Here is a 20,457-nt window from a genome sequence, read left to right as displayed (position 1 = left end):
CCAAAGGTCGCTGGCTGTGGACTCTCTGCTTCGTGGTGCTGCAGCATTCTCCACTCTCTGAATCTCCCATTCTCCAAAATGTTTCCTCTTTTATAGGACTCCAATAAACCAATCAAGACTCACCCAAATGGGTGGAGACATGTCATCATCTAATCCAGTTTAACAACCACTCATGACTAAATCACATCATCCAAGGAGATGATCTGATTACAGTTTCAAACATACAGTATTGAATAGGAATTATTCTACCTTTATGAAATGGGATTTTGATTAAAACATGACTTTTCTAGGGGGCATACATCCTTTTAAACCAGCGCAATGCTTTATGGCGGGATCACATTTAATTATTTTTCCATGTAAGATTCCCATAACTGCAGCACCATTTGTTGAATTTTTTGTTTGTTTTGCTTGTGTTTTTGGGGCAGTGCATGGACCGGAATCGAACCAGGGTCTCCCTCAAGGCAGGCAGGAATTCTACCTCTGAACCACCCTTGCACCCCACCTGCCTTAATTCTTTAATCAAATTAGATGTGTTCACCAGAAGAGAATTATCCAACAAACCATGTTTTGAATGAAGGGCCCTTAACTATTTTAATTAAAATCCATGCGGGGTGGTACCAAGATGGCTCAGCGGGCAGAGTTCTCGCCGGCCGTGCCCGAGACCCGGGTTCAATTCCTGGTGCCTGCCCATGCAAAAAAAAAAAAAAAAAAAAAATCCCTGCCATTACATTTGGGCACAGGTCTCAAGAGATTCCATTGAATCTTTTTCTCACATAGTGACTTCACTTAACTAGCAGTGGCAGAGACTCAGAAAAGCTTCCAAACAGGCTTCCTGACCCTGTAAATCTCCACAAGGTGGTCCATGTAAATATGCGCAAAAGGTTTTCAAGGTGTGGCTGCCCAGGTAAAGAAACGGTAAGAGGCCCCACCCATCTCAGCGGCTCCAGCCCACAGAGCATTTCCCAGGTCAGTCGGCCCGCGGATCCGATGGGATGACGCTGAGGGATGTTAGCAGGTTTTGCAAATCAAAGGATTAGTGAACACATCACAGTAACAGCGGAAGCAGCTGTCCTAGCCGCGATAATAGTAGAATTAGCGCGATTATGACTGGGTTCAACTATGATAAAATGCGGTATGTGAAATCTTATGGAGTTATTGCATTTTCAGAGTGCAGTTATTTGGCAGAAATAGAAAATGCATCAAGAAATGGGATATGTAAATGTCACAATTTCTCCAATTGCATGGCTGGGAGGGTCCTGCTTTGCTGAAAACATCCTCCCCACTCCCCACCACCTTCCATCTTCGTACAGGCTATTTATCGCTAATCACAAATGCCATACGCAAATCTCTATTTTCTTCTGTTCACTTCTAGTTGCCTTGCTGTCTTTTCTCCCAGACTTGGAAGAACTGGATATTTCCTGGAATGATTCCATTGGGAGAACCCTTCATTCAGTCACCCAGCACATGCATCTTATCAGCAAATTAAAAATCCTGAGGCTGAGTAGTTGCAGACTCACTGCCGCTGATGTCCGAGCACGGGGTATGATGAATGAAACTTTAATCCAAACCCCCAGGGACAGACTGTTTATGGCACTGCCTGCGGGAGTCATGGATATGGGGACTCTACATGAGGTAATGCTGTGTAAGCAATCATGTACCTTCTAAACAAATAGCTATGAGACCCATGCCTGCTGTTGTGCTAAGCTCTGGGGATAAGAGAAAGAAACAAGCTGATCATGTAAGCTCACAGAGCTGGAAATGGAAGTAATCGCAAAACTTACCCGCTCTGATTCTTGGTTACCTCATCCATAAAATGGAGCATTTGGAGTAGACGATAAAGTTATTTTTCCCATTTCAAAATAATACTTCCCTCTTCTATTTTCCCATCCCCCTTTTAAAAATTGATCAAAACAAAAATTTTTAACTAAAGGCAATGGTTTCATTAGAGCCTTAATTAAGTTAGTCAATACACTGAATAAAATCCATAGTAAGTCATGCTACTTACCCAACTGCTTTACCAAAATGTTTGCTGGTTTGTTAGACGTCATTGATATTTTTATTCTTTTGGCCTAAAGTTTCTTATTTTGATCAGCTATATCTCTAAAAAGATTTCTGTAGAAACACCCAGATTTATGCCTAATGGTTATGAGAATGGAAATGATCTGCCAAAACACATCTCTACTAATTTTTCTTCCAAAAATGTGCAGAAACTACCAAAGCAATAAACTGGGTCTCCATGCCCTTCCTTGGTCTAGACCATTTTGTGTGTGTGTGTGTGTGTGTGTGTGTGTGTGTGAGAGAGAGAGAGAGAGAGAGAGAGAGCAAAGTGGATGGTTTGTACTAAGCCAGGAACTGCAGTGAACAAAATTGTGAGGCAGGTACGGTTTGGCTTTGCTCTCCTATTCACTCCTAGGCAGTGGAGGATAACGTAGCCCACCCATTCTGTAGGAAAATTAAAACCCTGGAGTTGGCCAGACTTTAGTTGAATTTCTAGTCCCATATCTACCTAGCTGTGGCACTATGGACAAATGAACTTTTCCGTGCCTCAGTTTTCTTATCTTTGAAATGGGAGTGATAGCCATCTCAAAAAAAAATTGTTGTGAGGAATAAATAATGTAATATGCAAAAAGTGCCTACTACATGCTGGCACACAGTAAATGCTCAATAATTGGTAGCCCCTTCTTTCCCTTTCCTCATCCAATATTAGCTTTCTGTGGGTTTACATGACCAACTTAGTCTCATTCACCTGCAGGGTGGTTATTGTGTAGCAGAGTTGCAAATTTAATATACTGCTGCTCAGATGTGAAAAGAAAATGTAGTATCTTTACTTTCTATGATTTGCCTAATCTTGTGCATGATCCTCTGCCCTTGGGAAGCCAGGAAATGCTTATTACTTCTGCCCTGTAACCTACCCCAAACTTTCCTGATCCATGAGGCAGTCTAGGAGAGAGTCTACCCTCTTGTCTCTCTAATATTTTGTGCCTTCCACCCTCTCCCAGAGCCTTCCTGTACTCTGGAAGGATTTTTGCATCCTCTCCCACCAGGAGACACTTGTCTTTTCATTTATACTCTGTCCTCCAACCTTAGCCTAAATGGCAGATGAGGTACAAAGAGAAAAAAAAAAAAGGTTTACTGATAAGAGAATATAAATCAGGAGGTACTCCAAAATGATCATACCTGTTTACAGTTGCTTCATGCAGGATGGTAAATCCTCCTATACAATGTCTGCTGACATTGTCTCTTCCTCCCTGATTCTGGAAGATGCCTCAAAGCTATAGAAAACCACCCCCGATCCACTGGCAACAGTGCTCGAGATGACACCTATTGAGCTTAACATGCTATGCATTTTAACCTGGAGCTCCCGGACCCCCAAAACCTTAATCCATGGAGCGAATAACCAATAGTGGAAGTTCATGCCCAGCTGCAGACAGTAGAAGAGAGGCTTCTGGACACGGAGGGCTTCCCAGTACCCTTGATCATTCAGTTGTTAAGAAGGGCTCTGCAAGTTGGGGATATTTTCCACGGGTATGTCTCTCCACCCTGCCTACCCTTAAGGCAGTGAAATCCTTCCTGCGGCTGATCTGTCTGGACTCTTGCCCTATTTTTTCCCAGCCTCTACACTGTAGTCAGTACTCGGATGCTTTCCTGTGAAACATGGTTTTAGAAATGTCCAGCTTCACCACTCCCTCACTGCACCGCCCCCCATCCCAGCAGCTGTCAGAAGCGGCTAGCGCCTGATGGCCTCCTTTTTTTCTCATCGTGTAGTGTTCACTTTCTTGTTCATGGTAAACACAAGCCTTTGGCATTTATTACAATTGCAATTAATTATGTGCCCTATTATTGCTATTAAATGTCCACACTAACATCCTACACTCAGTGGGTGGATTAAGACTATGTATTTTTTTTTCATTTATCATCACAATCGACCTTTTCTTTATTTTTTGTGTGAAAAATAATATATACACAGAAGCAATAACTTTCAAAGAACTGATATCCTCTTATTAGTTCCTTCCTGATATTCTTGATGTCCAGGTAAGCTTTACTCCATGGTGGCCATTTCTTTGCTTTGCCTCACCTCCACCTTCGTGACCAAGGTCGTTGGAAATGCTGGTCCTGTGGAAGGTGGATAAAAGAAAGTAGAGGGAGTGGTGCAAATATTTACTACTACAAAAATAACTCAGTAAAGCCACACTACCACTAGTAGTGGCTTTTTTCTAACAATGAGAAATTTTAGCTTGTAAGCATTGTTTCAGAATTTTAGAGGGACTAGAATTGTTATGTCTGTAAATAACGAGGCATGACCTGCCGTGCGTGGACAGAGGCTGGGACTCTTCTTCTGTTCCTCAGCAGCTAAGCAGCACTGGTCTAGCTTCGATACTCCATGAATATGTTGTCCTGGTTTTTAAATGAATTTCCTGTTCTGTGGGTCATCCATCAGCCAGCCTCTGGGCCATTTTGTAACAGACAAAGCCCTTAAAACAATCCCTGACTTTGAAGAGCTCAGTTTGTCCAGGAACAGCAAAGTCGGAGGGAACTTGCCTCTGATTCTCCAGAAGGTCCAAGAAGGGGGCAAAATACAAACACTTGAGCTTGTGGATTGTGACCTCACATGAGAAGATGGAGCCTTTGTTGGTAAGTGGGACTTGGAAGAGGCCTTCCCAGGAAGAAAAAAAAATGTGGAGATGCGTGATTGGATGGCTTGCAAGACTAGATTTGCTGTGTCTTCGTGTACCCTGAATTTCAGGGGTAGAGGGGTTGGTTGTCTATATCCTCAGGTCACACTAAACTGTATTCCCTCCTCCTCTCTGCCCCGACTTTCATTTTCACACGTTGGTAGAGCATTGCCTTTCACTTTTTGCTTTCCTTCTTCCTTCCGGGTGATTTGCTATCTATGTTGCAAAATCTCGAAGTACTAGATTTTTCCATTTACCGAAACATTGGAAGCAGTTTAAACAGTCTTGCTTGGAGATTAAAAAACACCTCAAATCTGAAAGTATTGAAGTTGTATTCATGTGGATTCTCACAAAAAAGTGTCAAAATATTGGATGAGTTAATAATGACTGAATTTAAGGCATGCATTTTTAAAAGCTGTTAGGAAATACAATGGCATGAAAAGGGTGGTTGTGTTGCAAAACGAGATTATGGGTAATTTAAATCCTTACGTTTTATTTATTTTCTAAATCTTTTACAGAGAACATATAATTTCACGATTACAAAAATAAGTGTTGTAACTGGCCGACAGGATATTTTAGGTTTGAGATAGACAGTGGGGGCAAAATAAATGTTTCTGTGCTACTGAAGCTGCCAGTTTTCCTCTTTGAAAATGCCATCATTAATTTATGTTTAGCAATGGGGAGGAGTTGGCTTTAGCGAAAGGAATGGCTTCAGTGGCATCTATGTTTAAACTGTCTCCTATATAGAATATCCACATTAATGGAGAATATGAAATGAAATTGTGTTTTTTCCTTTGATATACAGAGCCTATAAAATCATTCACTTTAATATCTATTAAAACCCTAATGCTCAAATGTAGAAGGAAGGGAGTCAGTTCCAAGATTCAGGTCAAAATCATAATCAATGCAGATAATGGAGAAAATGAAAATCATAATCAATGCAGATCACAGAGAGAATAGTTTTAAAATTGTAGTCAGGTCTGTAGAGCGCTGGAGGGTAGGAAGTCTATTTCTTTGGTTTTTGTTAACACAGTGCACTCAAATCTCCTTTCTTGCAGACACGCCCCTTTCCCTGCTACACTCCTTCCTACCACCTTGCAGTATGTCAGAATAGAACTTTGACTTTCTTTGCAGATACTGCTCTTCCATATTTGTGGGAGCTAAGAAAATTAGACCCTTCTTGCAAGAAGGAGCTGGGTGGTGATTCTGAAGACTCGGCAGCTCAGCTGGCTCCACTGAGGCCCCTGCAGGTCCCGGGTCCTCACCAGTGCTCACTCCCAGCAGGCCATAGAACGTCACTGAGGAACTAGATCCTGCAGAGTGGAGCAATGACTTTTGAACCCTTGGCAGATATTTGGAAACTTGGCAATTTGAGATGTACATGTAAACTTGATTTTTCCGAGGCAATTGGGAGATTTAAATAATAAAAGTTCTATGAACACCCCCAGCACATTATTTAGCTTGTATCAAATGCCTAGTAAATGTTAGTGAATCTAAATTCCTCCCGTACATGTCTATAAATGATAGGTCTGGCATTTGAAGGGAAAGAATTGAATTTATGTTGTTTTTTAGAAATGAATGTCAGTGTCACAAAGTTTATTACAAATGGGTCTATAGAGAGAAAGCCAAAACAAAGGATGTTGAGGCTTTTTGACTAAGTGAAGTTAAACCACTAAGCTACAAATGAAGTTACAGAAAACGTCAATGAATGCTCCCTACAACTTTGAGTGAGTATACTTACTTTCCAACCACAAATGTAGTCCTGTAATTATAATGTATACTATGTAAATGCAATTTCCCATGACAAACAGAGGAAGCATAGCCTTGTGATTAAGAGTTGTACGCCATCTGTGACCACAATAAACCTTCAAAATACATCCGGCATCTGATCACAGCTCACCATCTCCACCTCTACCACCCTACAGGTCACTGTCATCTGCTGTCACGATTATTTATTGCAAGAGCCCAAAACTGGTGTCCCTGTTCTTATATCACTCTACTTCTCTTACCCTTTCCCTGCTTTGACTCTCTTCTAGCCACACCATCCTTGCTGACCCTCAGACCCACCACCCATGCATGACTTGGGGCTTTTGCCCTCATTCTCCCTCTACCTGGGAACTCCCCTCAGCGTACTCTCCCACTTTCTCAGGTGTCAGTTCAATTATCACCTTATTAGTGAGGTCCTCATGACCATCCTATTTAATTCAACACTCCCACCTCCTTCCAACCATTCCCTATTCCCCTTGCCCATCTTCCTCGCTATTCAAAGTGTCTTCCGTGGACCAGCAGCTTGGACATCCCCTGGGAACTTGCTAGAAACACAGACTCTCAGGCCCTAGCCCAGACCTACTGAATTGGAATTTGTATATTTAAGATCCCGATGGTGATTCCCATGCAAGGTAAAGTATGACAAACACTTGGTCCCAGATCAAGATAGAATAGATGCACTTTCCCAATTCCTCCTGCTATGTTCAGCTAAAACTCTCTACAAAGAGATAACAAATGATAAACTAAAATGGAATTCTTAAAAAAAAAAAGCTTAAATATCCCATAGGCAGGCAGGAAAATGAAAACAGAGGGACAAACAGAAAAAAATTTAAATGGCCCTAGCATTGTAATAATTGCATTAACTGTAAATGGTCTAATTACACTAATTAAAATACAGAGGTTGGCAGAATGGATCCTAAAAACAGGACCCAACTGTAAGCAATGACATTTGCTAAATGAAAAAAGGCAAAAGGCCACATACTGTATGATTCCATTTATATAACATTCTCACTATGACAAAATTATAGAGATGGAGAACAGATTAGTAGTTGGTAGAGGTGAAGATGGGGGGTGGGTATAATGAAAGTGGGGTCACAATGGAGATCTTCATGGTGCTGGAATAGTTAGGTATCTGGAATGAGGTGGTGGTTACATGAGCTACATGTGATAAAATTTATAGGAAGACAAACATATTGTACCAACATCAGTTTCCTGATTTTGCATTATACTAGAGTTACAGAACATGTTACCATGTTGGGAAACTGGGTGAAAGGTACATGAGAAGGGTGCTGTAATGTTTTTTGCAACTTCCTAGGAATCTCTAATTATTTCAAAATAAAAATGTAGTAAAAACAGTGCCTAAATTTTTCTCTGTAGTCATAACATCATTAATATAAATTTGGTTTTTTGTATTAATGCCCCCCAACCAGAAGTGAAGCTCTATGAGATCAGGGACCTTGCTGGATTTGTTCATGGCTATACCGCTATGTGAGAGATTTCCTGGCTTGTAGAATGTGCTCATTTGGTATCTGCAGAGTGAAGGAAAGATTGCTGCATTTTCACAGTCAGTATATCTCAAGGGAAATATCCAGGAGATAATTACTTTATAAAAAGATACAGCATAAATAGAAATCAGAGCAGAACAGAACTTTACCCCAACTAAGCTTAAGATACTCTTATAATCTGTTAGATATTTATAATCTTTTATAAATATCCTATTCCTTTTGGTGTTTCCTAGCAAAAAAAAAAAGAAATACTGGCTAACACAACTTTTCATTTTCTTTTCAAAGCACCTGCCAATAAATCACACCCACCCCCACTCCCATTAAGAGTTCCTCATTAGCACAGCTAACTGCTACTTGGGGCTTTTGGCTTCATTTATGATTAGTAGCCAAGGATGAATCAAACATCAAATAAAATGGGGTTTATAATTTTCTGTTTCCATATAAGGCTGCCCTATAAATCCATGGGTTTACTAGTTGTGTGATTTAGATCCAGACACTTTTGTGTCCCTGAACCTTATTTCCTTCAGCTTTAAATGCTATAAACCCATGGGGTTCCCAGATTGAAGTCCATAGCCCCTTTCTGCATCTCTTCCTCCTATTTCACCAGTATTCCTGCCCTCCTTTTCAGTTCTTAGGAAAAGATCCGGTTGTATAAATATAGAGGGCACTGTGTGACTTCTCCCGAGGATATCTGCAGTGTAAGGTATCGCTCACATTTGGACCGAAGACTTTGTCTTCAACTAAGGAATCCAGGAGTATTAGGAAAAGAGTGAGGAGAGGCAGGCATCTTGCCCCCAGGCTTACACCATGCAGGCAGTCCTCTGCTCTTTCTGCAGGAATGGCCTGGCTGGCTTGGGGTCAGCTGGTGAGGAAGGCTGTTTACAGAGAGACTATTTTTAATGAGATGTTGGAAGGTGGTGGCAGGGACCCTTTGTTAGAGTGGAGTGATGGAAAAGGGCTGGGCATAGAGCCCAGTAAGCCCTGCCTCTGTGCTTACTAGTTGTGTAACTTAGTTCTATACTCTTGCATCCCTGAAACTTACTTTCCTCAGCTTTAAAATGGGGACCCCAATGCTGTCCTCCTTCTTCACAGGCCAGACCATGGGCTCCTCCAGGATAGGGGCATCATCTCTCCATTGTTTGAGCACATAGTTGGCAGCCAGTACATGCTTGTTGAATATGTGATTGAATGAACGGATAGAGAAAAAGAATAAAGACAATTTTAGTTGAATGCAGTTTGGGGCGGAAAACAGTAAAATGTTTTTTTACATCTAACATTTGTTTTTTTAGACCTGTTAAATTATTTTTCAGAGTCTCATCCATCATGTTGTGAAAATGAGAAGAGTTCAAGTCTTTCCTGAAGATTTTCATGTAACATAACAATTGCCTTTTGAGTTGTAGGTGGAGCATTATGGGATGCCACCATCCTCTTTTACTCATCATAGCATGAGTGACATCCCTGAGGAGACACCCTGTGCTGGTTTGAAAGGATGCATGTCCACTAGAAAAGCCATGTTTTAATACTAATCCCATTTTGTAAAGGCAGCCGTTTCTTCTAATCCCTATTCAGTATTGCATGTTTGAATTAGATCATCTCCCTAGAGATGTTATTTAATCGAGAGTGGTTGTTAAGCTGAATTAGGTGGAGGCGTGTCTCCACCCATTTGGGTGGGTCTTGGTTAGTTTCTGGAGTCCTATAAAAGAGGAAACATTTTGGAGAAGGAAAGAGATTCGGAGAGAGCAGAGAATGCTGCAGCACCACGAAGCAGAGAGTCCACGAGCCAGCGACCTTTGGAGATGAAGAAGGAAAACGCCTCCCAGGGAGCTTCATGAAACAGGAAGCCAGGAGAAAAAGCTAGCAGATGACGCCGTGTTCACCATGTGCCCTTCCAGATGAGAGAAACCCTGACCCTGTTTGCCATATGCCTTCTCACTTGAGAGAGAAACTCTAAACTTCATTGGCTTTCTTGAACCAAGGTATCTTTCCCTGGATGCCTTAGATTGGACATTACTATAGACTTCTTGTAATTGGACATTTTCTCTGCCTTAGAACTGTAAGCGAGCAACTTATTAAATTCCCCTTTTTAAAAGCCCTTCTGTTTCTGGTATATTGCATTCTGGCAGCTAGCAAACTAGAACACACCCATAAGTCTTCAGTCCATTAGATTCCAAATGAAGGATTCCTTTGACATAACTAAATAAAAACAAATACCACATGCTCATCTCTGTGTTAGAGGAACATGTTAGAGGAACTCAATTGGTATCACTCTTTACAGAGGGATTAGCCTTCCTTAGGTAGGTACAGAGGTGCCAACACGGTGAATGGCCTTGGAAAGCTAACGATTATTTAATAACTGTTGCAAATTGCATTGCTTTCCTCCTGTTTGGTTTTGGAAAGATAGAAATGGAGATGCATTCCGCTTTAAACATTGTGATGTTAAATAACTGAACATTCTTTTACCTGATAGCTCCAAGGAAATAGAATTAAGGGTCATTTAGCCAACAACTATTGATTAAACAGCTGATTCTGTAAGGCATTGTCATGTGGGCTACAGAAAATACAAATAGTTAAAAAGCTTGTCTAGTGGGGCAGGAATAAAACAATACATTTCTAGATTACATGGTGAAACACAAAGTGCTGAGGGAGATTTGCAGAGGGAGGAATCATAGCTGTTGAAATCACAAGTGCCAGTCTGCCCTTCACCTTTCTCTCCGCCCGGCCTCCTCCTTCCTTCCACTAACAGTTGTCACAGGCCTGTGGTCCTCTAGGTACTGACCTAGGCTTGGGACATGGAGCTGCCTTCTAGTGAAGGAAGACAGAAAATAAACAAATGCGTAAACAAAACAATCAGGTAATGGTGGGTGCTGTGATAGTGACCGAGAGGTCACTTTGGCTTGGTGGCCTTGGAAGTTTCCTTGGTGGAGGTGACATCTAAGCTGGGCTTTGCATGACGAGTCAGCCTCACAGAGATCCACGGAAACTGTTTCTTGGGTTGGTGAGAGCTAGGGCAAAGGCCCTGAGTCAGGAAAAGTAGCAGGAAGAAGGCTGGGGTATAATGAGCTAGGGGTAAGTACCTCCTGGCCTGGCAGGGGTCCTCAGGACCCCACTCCAGTGCTATTACCCACAGGTACCTGTTCTGATGGCCTGATACCATTGTCTGAAATTCTGAGGAAAGAATGATAATATACATTAGTTGAGCAATTATTATGTGCCAGCTGCTGTGTCAAGCACTTTAACATACCAAGTGATTTTACCTTCCCATTTCATGGTTAGAATATTGAGGTTCAGATGGGTTAAGTCATTTGTCGAAACTCCCACAGCTCTTTAGTAGCAGAGTCAGGATTAGAACCCACTTCTATCTACCTCCAGAGTCTTGACTCTTCACTTCTAGTCTGGAAAGTGGCTCGGAAGTAGAGAAGCACAAGCTGTGTACTGGGAAGTATGCTGGTTTGCATGGAGAGGGTGTGTAAGGGAGGGCAGGGGTCAAACTGGGGAGAGCTTTGGTTCCCAGATTAAGGAGTTTGTGGAAACACAAGACTCAGAAGACTTTTGGTGAGATGGTGCCTAAATCATGTCACTGTGTGATATTTTACCAGCCTAGATCATTCCGTTACTCTCGAATCTTCGAGAATGGAATTTATCAGCCAATAAAATGATGGGCAGCTCTTCTGATAACCTACTCAGCAGGCTCTGAGTCTTACCAGCATTGAAGTCATTGCTGATTAATAACCGTGAAAGTGAAACTTTCACAGCTCTTGGTAAGAGAATTTCCCTGGAAGTACTCTATAAAAATATGTGAGAGAAGAAGCCTCTTTTTACCTCTCTACATATGAATTTCATTCCAAGACTCAGTCATAGGCAGAGTTGTAGAGCACAAATTTGTCCTTTTGTCAGGAAATAAGCCCTCTTGAAAGAATCTTAAATGATTCTGACATTTGCAGACTGAACATTTAAAATGTAAAGTGTAAAGTGTGAGTAACCAACGCTGGAGGTCCGCTCCCATAGTAACTTGCAGCTTTACTGCGGGGTCCTGTGCCCTGGGGTTGTGGTGAGTCTCATGGGGAAAGTGAGACAATGACTAGTGAGTGAGCCCAGCTGACTGCCTGGACTTGCTCCACTCTCTCAGGAACCCAGGCCTGCCTGAGGGCAGTGTGTACGTCCCAGCCGAGGTCAAGGAACTACTGAAGCTGAAACTTCTGCTCACTCGGAGGCAAGAGCATGGTCATCAAGTAGAGGGAGATATTTTCAGGCACAGGGATCTTGCAGCACTTTTCTGAAGATATCACTCAGGCTGCCAACACGCCGTGCATATGGCTTCTAGTGAATCAGTGATTTGCTTGAAGGGCTCACAAGTCTCAGCATCCAGTTGGCTAATACTCAGGGCTAATCCTAATTAGAGTGAAGTGATACAAAGCAAGATCAGCTAAGGGAAGTGAAGTCCAGAGGAAACCAAGCACAAACTCCTGAGAGTCCTCTCCCAGTGGATGCACTTAATTCCTTCAGCAATGAGTTGTGATGGCATATGTGAGGTGTTTCTACCAGGGAAGCTCACTTAAGCCTTGGAGTTCAGGGTTTTTATTGGGGGTCAATCACAGAGCCACCCTCTGCCTAGCATGTATCAAAATTCCAGACTCCCAGAAGGAAAGCAGGTGTGGAGCATAAACCACATTGCTTGCACAAACCCATGAGGCTCAGTAAACCACCCTTATGACGTGGGGCATAGGAGGAGCACTCCCGAAATCCAAGTTCCCAGGTGCCAGACAAGGGCCAGCCCCGCAAATAGGCCTTTTTAAGAAAAGCTGTCTCTGACCTGTTAAGTTGGTTCTTTCCTGCACACATACACAGGGCTAGAGTTGGATTCTGGTACTTCCTGGATAATGAGGAGAACAGAGTCCTTCTCTCTGACCCTGTCCCAAGTGTTATGTCAGTTGACACTTCCTTAAAAATGAATTACACTATGGACCAGACAAAGACATGTTCTTTATCATTTCCATGGGTAAAGTTGAATGCATATTGCTTACCCCTGATTCTAGGAGCTCTGCATTTTGGGTACTCTTCCTCTCCTTGTCAGCCTAAGTATTGACTTCAACTCAGGTGGACCTGGTCTTTGCTGGTCACTGCTCCAGCCCCACCCCAAGCACCGCTCATCTAATCGCCCACGTGTCCGGATAGGGGAAAGCAGCTGGAGTCCACAGATGTGCTTTGGGGGGCGAGGGGTGGGGGGCTGGAACTTCCTAAAATTGAATTTGTGTGTGTGTGTGTGTGTGTGCATAATAAATTCTAATAAAGGTTATAAAGAAAAAGCCCAGGAGCTCTTAATTTAGATAGGGAGGTAGGTGCTGACTTAAAAAGGAACATTTACACTGAGACCTGAAAAATGAGTCATAGTTCATCACAAGGCTGGGGGGTGTGGGGGCTGGAGGGGGCAGGTAGGACATTCCAGAGAACAAGAAGTTCTCAAGACAGGAGAGGGACTGGTAATATGAAGGCAAAGAGAGAAGCCCACTGAAGCTGGGTTCATGGAGAAATGGGCAGAGGGGCCAAGAGCTACAACAGCCAGATCACCCAGGCCTTTTAGAGAACAGAAGGGAATTTGGATTTTATCTGAGGTACAATGGGGAGCTATTGACTTTCTTTCAACTGGACAGTGATAAGATACAACTTACTTTTTTTCTTGCTCCAAAGCATCTAGATTCAGACCGCTTGAATTCAAATCCTGTCTCTAGCTCTTGTGAGTTTGTGTATGTGATCTTAGGTAGTTCACATCTCTGAGCTTCAGTCTCTTCATCTGTAAAATGTAAAATGGAATGACAGTGGTACGTACCTGTTAGGGTTGTTAGAATTAAATGGGTTCATCCATGTAAAGTTCTTGGAAAAGTGGCTAGCACAGAGTAAATGATAGTCGTTAATATTTTTATGGGGCAAGAGTCTCTAACTTTCATTTTTAAAAGTAAGTTGTATCTTATCACTGTCCAGTTGAAAGAAAGTCAATAGCTCCCCATTGTACCTCAGATAAAATCCAAATTCCCTTCTGTTCTCTAAAAGGCCTGGGTGATCTGGCTGTTGTAGCTCTTGGCCCCTCTGCCCATTTCTCCATGAACCCAGCTTCAGTGGGCTTCTCTCTTTGCCTTCATATTACCAGTCCCTCTCCTGTCTTGAGAACTTCTTGTTCTCTGGAATGTCCTACCTGCCCCCTCCAGCCCCCACACCCCCCAGCCTTGTGATGAACTATGACTCATTTTTCAGGTCTCAGTGTAAATGTTCCTTTTTAAGTCAGCACCTACCTCCCTATCTAAATTAAGAGCTCCTGGGCTTTTTCTTTATAACCTTTATTAGAATTTATTATGCATTTATTTGTGTGCTTATTGAATGTCAGTATTTCCCCCAGAACGTCACCTCCTGAAGGGCAGGGATTGTGCTTATTCTTCATTTCAAACACAAAGCACGCTATAAGTATACTCTACATATTAGGTACGTAAGTAAGTAAATAAAGGGGTATGGAATTCTCCAAATCATTAATACACACACACACGCAAACACAAGCACACACACGTGCACAACAAATTCCAATGCTCAGACTAATATTCAGTTAAAGTTCCATTAAAAATACATTTGCAGGGTGTGCACGGGTAGTTCAGTGGTTAGAATGCCTGTCTTCCATGTGGGAGACCCAGGTTCGATTCCCAGACCATGCAGCACCCCCCCCAAAAATACATTTGCAGGCATATGATGTGTCATAAATATGCTTCCTGGTTGGAAAAATTTGAATTTTTTTAGAAAAAATATTTTAAATGTTTTAAAAAAAACAGCCCTTTAACATAATTAACAGCACCGAATTATATATTAGATTGTGGTTAAAAGGGGGAATTTTAAGTTATACATATGTTACTAGAATAAAATTTAAAAAAAACTATAAGACTTGACAACACATGAAACCTAATGTAAACATGGACTGTAGTTAACAGTGCAATTATAAAAATGTTCTTTCATTGATTTTGACAAACATTCCATACTAATACAAGGGGCTAATAATAGGGAGAGGGTGTATATGGGAACTCTCTATTTTTGGCATGATTTTTCCGTAAACCTGCAACAAATCTAATTATTTTTTAAAATTGCAGCCATCAACAATAACAGCTCCTTCCAGACATAGCTGTAACCCTCCAAAGATCAATAATCAAAAGCAAGTAGAGGCTACCCTAAATTACATCATGTCATATATCTACCATTCAATTTCAATTAGGATGTAAATTTAGTAAACACATATCTATCTACATCACTTCTAAAGAAAATGGAAAAAAGCTCCATTCCTTCTTCTTAATAGGTCTCTATGCCACATGAGTAGGATTTTCTTATTAGATAATATTTAAGAAAATATCATTTGTGCCTTAATTACATATTATTCTTTGGGAAAAAAGCAGAATAGTTTAAAATATAATTGACCATTATGCTTCAGAATAACTTGTTTAGGTTAATTTTAACTTTGGGGGCAACTGAGAATCAAGCAGAAAATCTTTTAATTTTCTTTAAAAATCTCTCTGAAGCACCTTAGTTCACTTCCTTGCATTAGTCATGACAGTTAAATAAACACAAATACACTTTGCTGTTTCCCAGTCCTGGGCGGTTTGGCCCTGCCTCTGAATTTCAGTGACAACTGTTCAGAGTCCTGCATATCAACCAGGACACACCCCGACATCTTGACTTAGCTGTCCCAAACCCTTTGCCTCTTTCTCCTTCCTAAATGTGAAGTGAAGGAAGGAAACCCCAGTTGACAGTGAATTCTATTTCATCAAGTTTTACTCTTCTCAAGTTTCCCACGCTGCCCCCCAAATAAACATAGCAACATAAATTGAGGCCATGAATTTCAGGCAGCAGGAACCATCCCCCACAATTTTCTCAACCCAAGTGATATTAATACATTGCCCCAGTTTATGTTCCTCAAACCCGAGGTCTGTGATCGATCAGGAAGCCTCAATTACTGCTTTTCTTATCATGATCACTTTTAGCTGAAGCCTCCATGCACCTCCCTGCCCTGGAAATACTTAACCTTTCTTGGAATAAGTGTGTTGGTGGAAACTTGAAGCTACTTCTGGAAACACTAAAGCTTTCTACGTCCAAGTGCCGAGGCTAAGCAGCTGTTCCCTGGCGGCAGAGGCCGTGGTTCTCCTGGGTCCGAATCTACTACTGTAAAGCGGTCTAGGCGTGCAGAGCCAGGTGAGCCTTCCCTGCAGAGCGCAGGCGCAGGAGGGCAAGGAAGGCGGGAAAGGCGGGCAGGGAGGGTGACTCGTCCCGGGCAGGCACCGCTGTGGGTCCCAGTGTCCCCGTGAGGGCCCGCCCCCCACCCCGGGGGGCGTGGGAGGTGCCACGCCATGTCCTCTCCTGCTCCCACTTGTGGACCCTGCCTACCCTTGAGTCTCATTTGCGGTTCCTGCCCGCTCCGTGAGGATCCCCTCTTCAAGCCTTTGGTGGAATCATGTGTTTGGGGGCCTTTGGAGGGGGCTCAGCTGCACTACACTCGTCTTCCAGTTTGCAGGCGAGGGCCTAGTAGGGAGGCTGTGCCTTCAGCCTGAATCCAAAGTCAGAGCCAGTCCGCCGCGCTTCACCCTTTTGCGGGTAACTCTGCTCCCTCGGTTGGGTCCTGGGTGACTTGCTTATTTTTTTAATTAAATACTCCTGTTTGGTTGTTTTTTTCAAAAAAGTGAGGGCAATTCCAGAGCCAAAAAAAGAAAAAAGGCAGTGTTTCATCAGAGGGGCTGGACACAGGTGGGTTGGACACAGGTGGGCTGGACACAGGTTTCATCAGAGGGGCTGGACACAGGTTCCCCCTACTCCGTCCCCCGCCCGCCCAGGTGCCTCTGTCCCACACCTGCCCCAGACACGAGAGTCCTGGCGCTCCCTATGCCAGCTCAGCCTTGCTCACTCTTCCCTCATCTACATTCTACCTTCACAAATGTTGCCCTGTCCACATGGTATCCGCATGATTAATTTTTTCTTGAAATGGACCCTTTGGCTCAAATGTATTTATTTATTTACTTACTTACGACCTGTTCCACAGGTTTGAGAACCTGAAAACCTCCCAATGATCACTGCTTCTTGCTTTTCCACCCAGACAGTGCCATTCCTTCCTCACTCCTCTCCCTTACCTGCAATGCGTCCCCTCCCCCTCTCCTCTGCATAAAACAAGAGAGGGCATTTTGTAGGGAATGCTGAGATAAGTATTGGGGTTTTTAATCATCCATGCCTGAATCATTAAACATGCACCATTGGAATGTAACATTGTTATCTAGTATGTCACTTGGTTATACTGTTTTAAATTAAAAAAAGAAAAAAGTGGTATATAAAAAAAAGAAATGTTGATCACAGCTGAAACATGGGTATCGCTGGTCATGGACATTATTAGGCAGCTGCCAGCTGAAGGCTCTGCATAGAGGCTTGTTCTCTCTTTGGTAGGAAAAGGAGATGAGAGTGTTTAAAGGCATACTATAGCACCAATATGAAATGTTCTCTGTGCCAATTTAGAAAGATGGAAAGAGAATTGAATAAGGAATAAATTTTGCACTGTGGGATTCCAGGTTATATAATATTTTACCCAAATACCCCCTAAAATCACTTCAATGCGTCCACCTCCCAATGGGAAACAATACATTTGAGACATCCCTGCTTTTCCATTAATGTTTGGACTCCATTAATGTTTGGCCATCAGCTACCAGATCTCTGAAGCAATGATCACCTCTCCAAATGAAGGGTCCAGAGCAGTCACCCCAGTCCTCGCACTTGTGTTTTCTGTGTAAATACAGCCAGCTCTGTTTGTGATATGCATTAAAAAATCACCGCACAATGGAAAAATCGCACAATGAAAACCACAGGACTTGCAGGAAATCAGGGCTAGAAGAACAATCCTCAAAAACATCATTCAGTGGCATTTAAAAAAATAGGAAATGAATAAATATGGTAGTACGGTTTGATATGCGTTAAATGGTTAAGAAATAGATGATGTTGCAAGCAAGTAAAAAAGTCCTGCGGTTTGCCTGTGGAAGTGGGCAGACAGCTCTCCTGCTGGCCTACTGGTCCCCAGGCTTGCCACTCAATGCGCAAGAGGGAGAGAACAAACGAAGATAGAAAGAACAGAGAACAGAGAGGAGCAGTACAAAATTGGTTGAGAGGATAAGGAGGGTTATCAAAAATGAAAAGATAAGTTCTAACTCCAGATGTGGCTAGGTGAGGTGCGTTGTTCGGTGAAGTGCGTGCGTGTGCGCATTCTATACATTTCCGTCTGCAGCTCTGTCCAGCTGGGTGCAGTTTTCTGCCTTCACCTAGTGTTTCTACTGGATGAATTGTGCACAAGCAAATGTGAAATTATGCTCAAATTGTTCCCTGCTATTTCCATCAGTTGGAACAAATTTGCATTTACAAAACAAGTATTATAGCAGAGCTGACTGTAATTAGAAGATGAAGAAAAAATGTGATTTTTAATTTGCATTTCCTAATGACTAATGACAGTAGACATTGTTTTTATGTGCTTGTTTGTCAACTGCATGTTTTTTTGGTGAAGTGTCTGCTCTACTCTTTTGCCTCGTCTTTTCATTCTTTTAACTGTGTCTTTGGCAGAGCAAATTTTCAATTATTGTGAAGTTTATCAGTTTTTTATTTCATGGATTGAACTTTGTTTTGTGTTGCATCTTAGAGCTATGCAAAACCCAAGTTCTCAAAGATTGTTACCATTTTTTCTTCTAGAAATTTCATATTTTATGTTTTACATTTTGCCTTATCATCCATTTTGTATTAACTTTTGTACAAGTTGTGAGATGGATAGAGAGTAATGTTTTTGGATGGCTATACAATTGTTCAAGCACCATTAATTGAAAAAACTAACCTTTCTCTGTTGAATTGCCTTTGCACTTTTGTCAAAAATCAGTTGGCCACTTGGAGATGATTGTATAATGATATAGCTTTCACAATGTGACTGTGTGACTGTGAAAACCTGTCCGATGTTCCTTTTTTCTATCTTATGAACAGATGAGTAAAACATATGGAATAAAAATAAATAATAGGGGGAACAAAATGGTAAAATAAACTTAGATTGAAATGCTAGTGATCGATGAAAGGAAGGGGTGAGGGGTATGGTATGTATAAATTTTTTTCTGTTGTCTTTTTATTTCTTTTTCTGAATTGATGCAAATGTTCTAAGAAATGATCATGATGATGAATGGGCAACTATGTGATGATATTGTGAATTGGATTATATATGTAGAATGGAATGATCATATGTTAAGAATGTTTGTGTTTCTTTCTTGTCATGTTTTTTTTAAAAATTTAAAAATTAATTAAAAAATAAAAAAATCAATTGGCCATATTTGTATGGGTCTATTCCTGGACTCTCATTGGTTCCATTGATTTACGTGTCTGGGCTTTGACCAATACCATACTGTCTTGATTATTGAATCTTTATAAAGAGTCTTGAAATTGGGTAGTATGAGCCCTCTAACTTTTTTCTTTTCAAATTTTAGGTTATTCTGGCCTTTCCATATAAATTTTAGAGTCAGCTTGTTGATTCCTACAAAAGACCCTGTTGGAATTTTTATTAGGATTGCACTGAATCAATAGATCAATTCAAAGAGAAACTTTGAATTCAGAGAGAGACTCTTATTGAGTATCCAACCCATAAACAAAGGATATCTTTCTATTTACTTTAGTAATCTTTGATTTCTTTCACTGATGTTTTGTAGATATTAGCATACAGATCCCACACATATTTTGTTAAATTTATATCTAAGTATTTCATTTTTAATACTGTTATTAAAAGATGTGATATAAAATTTTTGGATTCTAACTGTTCATTGCTGTGGTATGTAGAAAAACGATTGAATTTGTATATTGACATTTTCCTTTGACCTTGCTAAACTACTCTCCTAGTTCTAGAAAAATTTTGGCAGATAATCTATGGGATTTTCTACATAGACAATCACTCCATCTGTGATTAGAGGCAGTTTGATTTCTTCTTTTCCAGTCTGTATATTTTTATTTATTTTTCTTGGTTATTTAACTGGGTGGGATTTCCAGTATGATGCTGAATATGGGAAGTGTGGACACCTTTACCTTTTTCCCAATCTTAGAGGAAATGTTCAGTCATTTACTTTAAGTATGAAGTTAGTTATAGGCTTGTTTTTATTTTTTTTTATTTTCCATGGGCAGGCACCGGGAATCGAACCCAGGTCTCCGGCATGGCAGGCTAGAACTCTGCCTGCTGACCCACTGTGGCCCATCCTGTTTTTATTTTTGTTTGTTTGTTAGTATGGAGAATATTCATTGATTTTCAGTGTTGGATCAGCCTTACATTCCCAGGATAAACTCTGCATGGTCATATTTTTTATACATTGTCAAATTTTATTTGCTGATATTTTGTTGAAGTTATTTATCTCTATGTTCATGAGGGATAATGGTCTATAGTTTTCTCTTCTTGTAATGTCTTTGTCTGGATTTGGTATCAGGGTAATTTTGGCCTCATAAAATGA

At 41.4% G+C, this 20,457-nt stretch overlaps 1 protein-coding gene across 1 annotated transcript in view; it reads left to right on the top strand.

Annotated features, from left to right (window-relative positions):
- Positions 1-20,457, top strand: part of LRRC31 (leucine rich repeat containing 31) — a 56,120-nt gene that overhangs the window by 27,450 nt on the left and 8,213 nt on the right. Inside the window, 7 exon segments of the mRNA XM_077159375.1 lie at positions 1,373-1,540; positions 4,465-4,637; positions 4,883-5,048; positions 5,811-5,957; positions 11,503-11,703; positions 15,952-16,053; positions 16,056-16,131. Coding sequence (XP_077015490.1) covers positions 1,373-1,540; positions 4,465-4,637; positions 4,883-5,048; positions 5,811-5,957; positions 11,503-11,703; positions 15,952-16,053; positions 16,056-16,131 — 1,033 coding nt within the window.

This window comes from Tamandua tetradactyla, chromosome 5 (assembly GCF_023851605.1).
Source record: "Tamandua tetradactyla isolate mTamTet1 chromosome 5, mTamTet1.pri, whole genome shotgun sequence".
Classification (NCBI taxonomy): domain Eukaryota; kingdom Metazoa; phylum Chordata; class Mammalia; order Pilosa; family Myrmecophagidae; genus Tamandua; species Tamandua tetradactyla.
The sequence above is the reverse complement of the archived record's forward strand: the minus strand, read 5'-3'. Positions and strand labels throughout refer to the sequence as shown.